Genomic DNA, 12,747 nt, shown 5'->3' with positions numbered 1-12,747 from the left:
ATAATAAGAGAATAGAGAAAAACACCAATGATCTGGTAATTTATAAATAATAGATTATATAGATATGATATATTTGTGGACCTATAGAGAATGGAATTAGTAGAGGGACTCATGTTTTAAATGGAATTTGAAGGTTATCCAGTTCCAGTGTAAACCCCATGGGTTCTGGTTTGGAAGTGAGGCAGAAAAGGCAAATACGGATGTGAAGAGGTGAGAATGGACAGAATCTGTGTTGACATAAGTAGACCCAGTGTCAGACCTCAGAAGGAAGGTAGAGAGTGTTAGAGCTCTAAGGGAAATCTGTGAGGAAATTCAGAGCTTTATAAAGTATACTAGTTTATAACCTTACTAGTCTATAAGTTTACTTAGAAGGGACATTTGCTCAAGCACACTAAATAAATTAGTTTTCTATTGCTGCATAACCAATTATCACAAGCTTAATGATGTAAAACAACACCTATTTAATAGTGCACATTTCGATAGATCAGAAGTCTGGGTGGGCTTGGCTAAGTTATCTGAAATCAAGGTGTCAGCCAGATGTGGCTGGGCTCTTACCTAGAGACATGGAGAAGAACCTGCTTCCAAGTTCATTTTAATTATTGGCAGAATTCAATTTTTTGTGGTTGTAGGAATGATGTCCTTGTTTCTTTTGTTTCCTCAGCTAATTGAAGATCACTCTCAGTTCCTAGAGGCCTCATGCAATTCTCATTTGGAAGCCCCATTTTCTTCTTCAAAGCCAAAAAAGGAGAACTTTATGCTTATCCTTAAAATCCCCCTTATGCTTCAAACTTCTGCCTTTCTGTTTTGTCACGATCTGGAGAAACCCCCTACATTTAAGGGGTTCATTTGATTATATCAGGCCCACTTGTATAATCTCTTTATCGTAAACTCAACTGAGCCATCTAACTACTTGTGAGACCAAAATCTACCATAATGCTTGTCCTAGTAACATGCAAGACAAATACATGAAGGGGCCATCTTAGAATTATGCACATTCTGACATTCAAAGCTCTTTTTCTTCTAATGATACAATTTAATGATAAAATCACAATCATCAAAAGCCAATATAGTCAAGAATGTCCATTTGTTATTTGTGGATTCTAATTTTTCAGTGGCAAATCTGTACTGCACCAACACTATTTCCATAAAACTTAATGCTTGAATTGTTTACTGAATTGCAAAGAAGCAGTTAATTACTTGCGTGTAAAAGGTGAAAAGACCTAACTGCTTCCCAGTATATATCTTCCCATGAGTCCATCTCTATTGAAATTTTTTCCTCATTTAGTCCAAAAAGCAAAACACTGGGAGCCCCTGTTATAAACGAATATGCTGATGCCCAGCTACACAACCTGGTGAGAAGAATGCGCCTAAGAACTGCCTTCTACAAGAAGAAGTTGCTAGAAGGAGATATATCCTCACCTGAAGCCAGCCCTCAAACTGGTAAGCATTGTTACCTCAAACTACTGGGAAGAAGGAAGTTATGAGGTATGTGTATTTTTGCAATTGTCTTATTTTGGGTTCCTCCAAAAGTGGATCCTGAGACAATGATTTAGGTACAAGTAGTTTATATTTAAGATGACCCAGGAAGGTGAGAGCAGACAAAAGAGACAGAGACAGGAGTTAAGACAATAAAGGTACATTAATAAGGCTACTGATCTAGCCCACCACAGCTTGATCCAGCTGAAAAACTCTGGGGATCATCCTTAAGAATTATCCTGAGAGAGGGAGAAGCTGAGGTATCAATCCACCAACTCCTATTCTTTGTGGATAAGGGTAGCTACTGGGGCAGGTTGCTAACTCTCCAGCACTTTAGGCAAGCCAACTGGGAGAAAACTCTCAGGCAGAGAGACACAGGGAACCTTCTGCAAATAATCTCCAGATTTGTAATATATGCACAGATCAACAATGTCTGCCATAGCAAGTTTTGTTGTAAATATTAATTAGGAATACCCATAATATACAGAGCATTTACTATAAAATACAAGAACACTACCTGAATACACAAAAGGGCAAAGGATATCAATAAGCTGATTATATAAGGGGAAAAGCAATTATCAACCTCACTAATAATTACAGAAATGTGTTTATGAAAAATTAATAAGAACAATAAAGTAGAGCATAATGATATTGCTATGATTACACCTTTGTAAAATATTTATTTATGCATAGACAAAAGACAGAAGAAAGTTTGGTTGTTAAGTTCAATAAAAATCAAATTGTTAATTTCATGGGATAGAATTGAGGTTTTCCTATTATTTTGTATGAGGAACATTGGATTTTCATAATAAACTGTGTATTGTGAAATATTTCACTTTAAAGAGAGCAGGCTGAAACAAATCGGCCATTATAATTTGATAAAGTATGTTAAAAAATATTTTGAGCTTGATTTATCCATAACCTAATGGCTATCTATGAGAGTAAAGAAGCACAAAACTAAAACCTGTGAGATGGTGCATATTTCTAATGTTTCTTTTCAATGTAAATCCAAAGCAGTGACATTTTTTATTCTCCAAAATATCTGAGAATCAAACTTGTACTTTAAACATCCTATTTGTGGAGAATCATGGAAAGATGGTGGCATGAGTAGTTCAGTGGAAATATCCTCCCCAAAACATATATATTTATGAAAATACAATAAATACAACTATTCCTAAAAGAGACACCAATGGATGCAGTACAATAGCTAGGATACATCTACATCTGAGAGAACTCAACATCACACGAAGGGGGTAAGACAAAAGCCACGGCCAGGCAGGACCTGAATGCTCCCCCACCCCAGAACCTGGTGGGAAGAAAGGAGTCAAAATGGGGAGGGAGTGAAAGCCCAGGACTGCTAAACAACCAGCTCTAGAAATCTGCACCCAGAGCATAGACACAAGGGACACAGGGTACTGGATATTAGAAAAACAGAAAAGCAAAACCCATGGGCAGGTCTCCACAACCGGTGCCCCTGAGACAAAAGAAAAGCAAATGCTTTCTGCAAGTCCTAAAGAGACAGGGACTCCACAGCTGGACCAAGTCGTCCCGGCACACTTAGCCAGCAGTTCGGAATCCGGGGAAATTTAGGTGTCCTAAACTTGGGGGGGCAGTGCAGCTCTGAAGCCCCTCATGGCATTAATCAGCCTGCCAGTAGTTTCTCCAACTGGCGTGGACCCTGACACACCGGCCCAGTAGTGGGAGAGTGGCAGCGCGCGCCGGGGGCAGTGGTGTCAGGGGAACAGGAGTGGATCACATGCTCCAGCAGTGCCAGAGAAGTGGCTGGTGTGAGCCCACTGCAGCGGCGACCAAACAGCCCAGATGCAGCCTGCAAGTGCCAGCGGCAGTGGCGCCATAGTAGCCCAGGAAAGGTCCCCACAGGAGAGGCCTGAGTGCACCTGCAGCGGTTCCAGTGGGAGCAGCCGTGCTCCCAGCAGCCGACCAGAATCCCAGCCCAATGCACAGCCACCCGGGCCAGACCCAAAGGCTGCTGCTGGCACACAGCTGCCTGGCAGGAGCACCAGTATTACGGAGGAGTGCACCTGGCATGCCTGCCCCTCCCCACAGGGCTCCGTGCTGCTCTGACAGAGACCCCACCCACAGCAGCTTAGGGGACTAACCTAGTCACTGCTCCAGGAGTGCAGGTAACTGACACAGGCAGCAGAGAAGGGCAAGGCATCCAGCAAGCAGGAAAGGACTTTCTTCTCCCAGCTGACACACCCACAACCTGCCTACAACCACCGCTATCACCATGAAAAGGCATTTAGTCCAGTCCAAGATAATTCAGACAACACCTGAGAGAGGATCTGCAGAGACAGACCTACTAACCAGTCTCCCTGAAAAAGAATTCAAAATAAAAATCATAAACATGCTGACAGAGCTGCAGAAAAATATACAAGAGCTAAAGGATGATGTCCGGAGGGATATTACAGAAGTGAAACAATCTCTGGAAGGATTTATAAGCAGAATGGATAAGATGTAAGAGGCCACTGATGGAATAGAAACCAGAGAACAGGAACGCATAGAAGCTGACGCAGAGAGAGATAAAAGGATCTCCAGGAATGAAACAATATTAAGAGAACTGTGTGACCAATCCAAACGGAACAATATCCACATTATAGGGGTACCAGAAGAAGAGAGAGAAAAAGGGATAGAAAGTGTCTTTGAAGAAATAATTGCTGAGAACTTCCCCAAACTGGGGGAGGAAATAGGTGCTCAGACTACGGAAGCACACAGAACTCCTGAGAGAAGGGACCCAAAGAGGACAACACCAAGACACATAATAATTAAAATGGCAAAGATCAAGGACAAGGGCAGAGTATTAAAGGCAGCCAGAGAGAGAAAAAAGGTCACCTACAAAGGAAAACCCATCAGACTATCATCAGACTTCTCAACAGAAACCTTACAGGCCAGAAGAGAATGGCATGATATATAATACAATGAAACAGAAGGGCCTTAAACCAAGATACTGTATCCAGCACGATTATCATTTAAATATGAAGGAGGGATTAAACAATTTCCAGACAAGCAAAATTTGAGGGAATTTGCCTCCCACAACCCACCTCTACAGGGTATCTTAGAGGGACTGCTCTAGATGGGAGCACAGAACAAAACACCCAACATATGAAGAATGAAGGATGAGGAATAAGAAGGGAGAGAAATAATCATCAGATTGTGTTTATAATAGCTCCATAAGCGGGTTAAGTCAGACAGTAACGTAGTAAAGAAATGAACCTTGAACCTTTGGTAACCATGAATCTAAAGCCTGCAATGGCAATAAGTACATATCTTTCAATAATCACACTAAATGTAAATGAATGGAATGCAACAAATGACCCAGAGTAACAGAATGGATAAAAAAGCAAGACCCATCTATATGCTGCTTACAAGAGACTCACCTCAAACCGAAAGACATGCACAGATTAAAAGTCAAGGGTTGGAGAAAGATATTTCATGCAAATAACAGGGAGAGAAAAGCAGGTGTTACAATACTAGTAACAGACGAAATAGACTTCAAAATAAAGAAAGTAACAAGAGATAAAGAAGGACATTACATAATGATAAAGGGCTCAGTCCAACAAGAGGATATAACCATTATAAACATATATGCACCCAATACAGGATCACCAATATATGTAAAACAAACACTAACAGAATTAAAGGAGGAAACAGAATGCAGTGCATTCATTTTGGGAGACTTTTAAGACACCACTCACCGCAAAGGATAGATCCACCAGATGGAAAATAAGTAAGGACACAGAGGCACTGAACAACACACTGGAACAGATGGACCTAAGAGACATCTATAGAAACCTACACCCAAAAGCAATAGGACACACATTCTTCTCAAGTGCACATGGAACATTCTCCAGAATACACCACGTACTAGGCCACAAAAAGAGCCTCAGTAAATTCCAAAAGATTGAAATCCTACCAACCAACTTTTCAGACCACAAAGGTATAAAACTAGAAATAAATTGTACAAAGAAAGCAAAAAGGCTCACAAACACATGGGGGCTTAACAATATGCTCCTAAATAATCAATGGATCAATGCCCAAATTAAAATGGAGATCCAGTAATATATGGAAACAAATGACAGCAACAACACAAAACCCCAACTTCTGTGGGACGCAGCAAAAGCAATCTTAAGAGGAAAGTATATAGCAATCCAGGTATATTTAAAGAAGGAAGAACAAACCCAAATGAATAGTCTTATGTCACAATTATCAAAATTGGAAAAAGAAGAACAAATGAGGCCTAAGGTCAGCAGATGGAGGGACATAATAAAGACCAGAGAAGAAATAAATAAAATTGAGAATAACAAAACAATAGAAAAAAATCAATGAAACCAAGAGCCAGTTCTTCGAGAAAATAAACAAAATAGATAAGCCTCTAGCCAGATTTATTAAGAGGAAAAGAGAGTCAACACAAATCAACAGAATCAGAAATGAGAAAGGAAAAATCACGATGGACCCCACAGAAATACAAAGAATTATTAGAGCATACTATGAAAACCTATATGCCAACAAGCTGGAAAGGATAGGAGAAATGGACAACTTCCTAGAAAAATACAACCTTCCAAGACTGACCCAGAAAGAAACAGAAAATCTAAACAGACCAATTACCTGCAACGAAACTGAAGCGGTAATCAAAAAACTACCAAAGAACAAAATCCCCAGGGCCCAATGGATTTACCACAGAATTTTATCAGACATACAGGGAAGACATAATACCCATTCTCCGTAAAGTTTTCCAAAAAATAGAAGTGGAGGAAATACTCCCAAACTCATTCTATGAAGGCAACATCACTCTAATACCAAAACCAGGCAAAGACCCCACCAAAAAAGAAAACTACAGACCAATATCCCTGATGAACGTAGATGCAAAAATACTCAATAAAACATTAGCAAACTGAATTCAAAAATATATCAAAAGGATCGTACACCATGACCAAGTGGGATTCATACCAGGGATGCAAGGATGGTACAACATTCGAAAATCCATCAACATCAGAAAGACAAAAACCACATGATTATCTCCATAGATGCTGAAAAAGCATTCGACAAAATTCAACATCCATTCATGATAAAAACCCTCAGCAAAATGGGGATAGAGGGCAAGTACCTCAACATAAGAAAGGCCATATATGATAAACCCACAGCCAACATCATACTTAACAGTGGGAAGCTGAAAGCTTTTCCTCTAAGATCGATAAGAAGACAGGGATGCCCACTCTCCCCACTGTCACTTTACATAGTACTGGAGGTCCTAGCCATGGCAATAGGACAAAACAAAGAAATAGAAGGAATCCAGATTGGTAAAGAAGTTAAACTGTGACTATTTGCAGATGACATGATATTGTACATAAAAAACCCTAAAGACTCCACTCCAGAACTACTAGAACTGATATTGGAATACAGCAAAGTTGTAGGAGACAAAATTAACACACAGAAATCTGTGGCTTTCCTATACACTAACAATAAACTAATAGAAAGAGAAATCAGGAAGACAATTCCATTCACAATAGCATCAAAAGCAATAAAATACCTAGGAATAAACCTAACCAAGGAAGTAAAAGACCTATACCCTGAAAACTACAAGACACTCTTAAGAGAAATTAAAGAGAACACTAACAAATGGAAACTCATCCCATGCTCCTGGCTAGGAAGAATTAATATTGTCAAAATGGCCATCCTACCCAAAGCAATATACAGATTTGATGCAATCCCTATCAAATTACCAACAGCATTCTTCAATGAACTGGAACAAATAGTTCAAATATTCATATGGAACCACCTAAGACCCTGAATAGCCAAAGCAATCCTGAGAAGGAAGAATAAAGTGGGGGATATATTACTCCCCAACCTCAAGCTCTACTACAAATCCACAGTAATCAGGACAATTTGGTACTGGCACAAGAACAGAGCCACAGACCAGCGGAACATATTAGAGACCCCAGACATTAAACCAAACATATATGGTCAATTAATATATAATAAAGGGGCCATGGACATACAATGGGGAAATGACAGTCTCTTCAACAGATGGTGCTGGTAAAACTGGACAGCTACATTTAAAAGAATGAAACTGGATAACCCCGTACACAAAAGTAAACCCAAAATGGATCAAAGACCTGAATGTAAGTCATGAAACCATAAAACTGTTAGAAAAAAACATAATCAAAAATCTCATTGACATAAACATGAGTGACTTCATGAACATATCTCCCTGGGCAAGGGAAACAAAAGCAAAAATGAACAAGTGGGACTATATCAAGCTAAAAAGCATCTGTACAGCAAAGGACACCATCAATAGAACAAAAAGGTATCCTCCAGTATGGGAGAATATATTCATAAATGACAGATCCGATAAAGGATTGACATCCAAAATATATAAAGAGCTCACACACCTCAACAAACAAAAAGCAACTAATCCAATTAAAAAATGGGCAGAGGAGCTGAATAGACAGTTCTATAAAGAAGAAATCCAGATGGCCAACAGACACATGAAAAGATGCTCCACATCACTTGTCATCGGAGAAATGCAAATTAAAACCACAATGAGATATCACCTCACACCAGTAAGGATCGCCATCATCGAAAAGACAAACAACAACAAATGTTGGCGAGGCTGTGGAGAAAGGGGAACCCTCCTACACTGCTGGTGGGAATGTAAATTAGTTCAACCATTGTGGAAAGCAGTATGGAGGTTCCTCAGAATGCTCAAAATAGAAATACCATTTGACCCAGGAATTCCACTCCTAGGAATTTACCCTAAGAATGCAGTACTCCAGTTTGAAAAAGACAGATGCACCCCTATGTTTATCGCTGTACTATTTACAATAGCCAAGATATGGAAGCAACCTAAATGTCCATCAGTAGATATATGGATAAAGAAGATGAGGTACATATACACAATGGAATATTACTGAGCCATAAGAAGAAAACAAATCCTACCATTTGCAACAACATGGATGGAGCTAGAGGGTATTATGCTCAGTGAAACAAGCCAGGCGGAGAAAGATAAGTAGCAAATGATTTCAGTCATATGTGTTATAAGAACATAGGAACACTGAAGGAACAGAACAGCAGCAGAATCACAGAACCTAAGAATGGACTAACAGTTACCAAAGGAAAAGGGACTGGGGAGGATGGGTGGGAAGGGAGGGATAAGGGCAGGGAAAAAGAAAGGGGGCATTACGATTAGCATGTATAATGTGAGGGGGGTTACGGGGCGGGCTCTACAACACAGAGAAGACAAGTAGCGATTTTACAACATCTTACTATGCTGATGGACAGTGACTGTGAAGGGGTATGGGGGGAGTCAGTTGGTGAAGGGGGGAGCCTAGTAAACATAATGTTCTTCATGTAATTGTAGATTAATGATACCAAAACTAAAAAATTTTTTAATTAAAAAGAAGCATCCTATTTGTAATACCTTTGGATTAACTTATTAGTGAGCTTTAAACCTGCTGTTCATTTCCAAATTTCAATGTTTTCATTACCTGGAAATTTCCATAAATGTCACTCTTTTAAAAATCATAAAATGCCTAAATCTGCCTGTATTGAGAGGGGAAAATTCTGAAATGTTCTTACTTTAAGAAATCCAAGCTTTTTGCTCATTCAAATAACTTATTAAAAAGTGTTTTTATTTTTTTCTCTATAAAGCAAAGCCCACAGCCATACCATCAATACAAGAAAGCAATGCTAAGCAGAAAGAAGAACATTACTATCACATGTTGTGTTGTAAACTCCAGAAGATGCCCCTGACAGCATATCTAAAGCGAATGAGACTTCCAAGAAGCATAGATTCACACACAGGTACCACCAAGTGGTGGGATGATGGGGGAGGACTACTACCAAGAACCCCTATAACCCAAAGCCACACGTGGCTTCCCTCCTCCCTAGCCCAAATCCTCAATCTATCTGAACAGCAGAATTTAAACTATGTTAAGCTATAATAAATATGCAGTGGATCATTTTCCCTTTTCTGGTGAAGACAAGAGATAAAATATTCCTGCCTGTTTTTAGAAGGTAGTCCAGGGTCTGCCTTGCCCCTAATTGTCTTTGAAAAGAAAGCCCCAAAGCCTTCAGCAATATGTACACTGACACCTGTACCCACCAAAAAAAAAAAAAAAAAGGCATTATAAAGTATCTATCTTCCTCCATGGCTTTATATTGTTAATTATTCTAATTTAACAAATCTCCTACTATGGCCATCCTTGGGCAGAGGAAAGGACATGGACTGCCTTAATGAGCTGATTTTCTGTCCCCAGCCCCACCTCAGCAATACCTCTTCAGGCAAGATGTGGCCTTGCATCTATGTGCTCTGGGTGATCCTGCAGCTTGACTACTGATAAGCAAAAGGCCCAAAGCTGTGGTTGTCCTGGACAGGGTACCTCTGAGTTCTCGTGGGTTTTCCCTTTCCTAACTCCTAGTGCAGTTCCCTTGGGGGACAGACTCAGAGTGGCCGCTTCTCTACAAGGCTGGAAGGACACTTTACAAAGTCGGAAGAGCTGTTTAGATTACTTAACATGTCTTGTAAAGCCCAGTTCCTCCTGCTTTAGAGGCAGAAATGTACTAAATGTTTAAGAGAACCTGTTATAGCAAATCACTTATCTCTAGAGGACAGTGAGCCAACTTTACTAAACTAAGCAAGAGAATTATTTTAATGCTTGTTACATGCCATTTGGATAACTCCAGTTGCTGTTTTTTCTAGATCGACTCTATCTCCTGTGGCTTTTGCTTGTCACCATTGCCTATAACTGGAACTGCTGGCTTATACCACTGCGCCTTGTCTTTCCGTATCAAACACCTGACAACACATGCTACTGGCTTATTACAGACATCGTATGTGATATCATCTATCTTTGCGATATGCTATTAATCCAGCCCAGAGTCCAGTTTGTAAAAGGAGGAGACATAATAGTAAGTGGGGCTGGGTAGAAGCAAAACTGACAAAATGAATAAGTTTGGAATACAAAAAGTAACAGCATTGTCTTATTTAGTACCTAACAGGCTATCTCTGCATGTAAGGGTCTTTAATCACTGGAAACCACCGGTATAATAATAATAATGACAACAGAACAACCATTAAGTGCTCACCATGTGCTGGGGACCGTACATCTTCCTGTGCCTTAGTTTCCTCATCTTAAATATGAGAATAACAATGGTATCATCATAAAGTTGATGAGATGACTAAATTAATTGATGCATATGTAATGTGCCAGGAACAGTATCAAGTGCCTAGTGAGTGCACATTAAATGCTGGCTATCACTATTACCCTGGTTAATTTCTTTCAATCACCCATGAGGATGATATTATTATTATTGGCCCCATTTAATAGGAAACTGAGTTTTGGAGAGGGTAGGTGATTTGCTCAAGGCACAAAGCTAGAAGTAGCCAAGGCAGGATTCAAACCTAGGCCTTGACCCCAAATCCATGCTCATTACAACTACACCACGCTGGTCCAGGTTGGCAAATTTTTCAGAACTTGAAAATACTTAAGGACATAATGTCAAGTCTGAAATGTTAAAACCATACACATATTTTATCTAAATAATGCTAAAAATGTATAAATTATCAATGCCAAAAGAAGAAGTAATTCATTATATTATTCTCTAGTAGTCAAACCTCAAACAGTCTGTGAGGCAGGTGTTTTCTATAATGTTACAATCTGCCACTCACTTCAGTGTTTCTTAAATAAGGCAGGTATGATTTCATTCATTAGCATCTACTCAACCTCCTCAGGAGACAGCAGTGTTCTGAGGAAGTACAGGGCTGTAAGTTTTGTATAGTCAACACCAAACACAGCACCTGCCCATAGTACAGGAATCAGCTCCAAGGTGCAGACCTGGTCACTTTGGGAAAACCCACCTTAAACTGAAAAGAAAAGCTGTCATGACCCTTTAAATCAGTGTAACCTTACTCCTTTGTCTAATATAGTGGCCGCTAGCCACATGCGTCTATCCAAACTTTAATTTTAATTAAGTAAGATTAAAAAATTTAAAAATTCAGATTTTTAAACCACACTACCTATATTTTCAGTGCCTAATGACCACATGTGACTAGGGGCTACCATATATCAGATAGCACAGGATTTCTTTTTTGCAAAATATACTATCAGATAGTACTATAAGGGAATAAGAGCCATGAGCCATCAAGATCTCCATCAAGAAAGCCAAACCATAAGTAGGGAGCCACTACCCTGCAGATGGATGCAAGTCACATGCACATAAAATACACCACAGTTTTTTAAATTAATATGTTACCTACTGGTCTATCTTCTTTTTACTCTTCACTTTCCAGATTTATCACATCCCATTTATCATCATTAGGCAGTGGCCTAATTCATAAACCAACATTCTCATGCTTACAAAAAATTATCTTCTCCTGGATTTATTCCCAGTGTGGAGGAAATTTCATAGCGAACCTAGTAAGTCTAAGAGAGAAACAGAAAAATACGTTTTCCCAAGCACATACTCAAATCTTACAGCCTCTACCCCTAAGCCCCTTCCTTAACTAGAAGGATGCTTCCTTTTCAGCCAGTATCTATTGTGATATCCTCCTCACAGTTCCAAGGAGGGTTGCACAGAAGAGACCCTCCAGTGTTGCAGTAGGAATAGCACAGTGATGGGGTGCATGAACCTTGGGTTCATGTATGTTTTTAGAGAAAAGAGATAGGTTCCTTAATCTCCTGAATATTTTCTTTTGAATCTTCAATCTTAATTACAAAAAAGCTGAAAGAAGTAGTTCTGGGGTTTTTTTCCTCTTAAGAAAAAATATGATTTGCTAAGGAATGCCTCCTAGTTTTGAAATCTTTCCCAGAAAGAAATTGTAAAAGCAAGAACCACAGCTGTAACAAAAATCTATTCAAACTATTCCTTGTGTGGACTTTAGAGCATTAGTTAACTCACCAGCACTATCCCCAGAGCTTACTGGCAGTTTGATGAACGATGGTGATGGTGTACAAATAAGAAGTAAACAACACACAAAAAAAGAGCACTAATTTCAACCTCCATTAGATGCACAAGGTGGGGAGAAATCAATGCTTGACAAATGGAAAATGACAAAATCACTAAGGGGAGACTTTTTTTCAATTTTCTAAGAGACATTTACACACAATGGAGTTTTAAAGCAAAGAAAAATAACCAATAAAAACATACTCATTGGGCTCTATTTAAAATGCATTATCACAAGCCACAAATATAGAGCAGGAACTAATTGCTTTGTTCAAAAGAAGTTTAATGGTTTCTTTAATTTAGAATAGG

At 39.3% G+C, this 12,747-nt stretch overlaps 1 protein-coding gene across 1 annotated transcript in view; it reads left to right on the top strand.

The window, feature by feature from the left end:
* Positions 1–12,747, top strand: part of CNGB3 (cyclic nucleotide gated channel subunit beta 3) — a 175,129-nt gene that overhangs the window by 64,384 nt on the left and 97,998 nt on the right. The window contains exons 4-6 of the mRNA XM_036995840.2: positions 1,286–1,440; positions 9,145–9,297; positions 10,196–10,404. Of these exons, the coding sequence (XP_036851735.2) occupies positions 1,286–1,440; positions 9,145–9,297; positions 10,196–10,404 (517 nt within the window). The remainder of the gene's footprint in view (positions 1–1,285; positions 1,441–9,144; positions 9,298–10,195; positions 10,405–12,747) is intronic.

This window comes from Manis javanica, chromosome 2, assembly GCF_040802235.1.
Source record: "Manis javanica isolate MJ-LG chromosome 2, MJ_LKY, whole genome shotgun sequence".
NCBI lineage: Eukaryota > Metazoa > Chordata > Mammalia > Pholidota > Manidae > Manis > Manis javanica.
The sequence above is the reverse complement of the archived record's forward strand: the minus strand, read 5'-3'. Positions and strand labels throughout refer to the sequence as shown.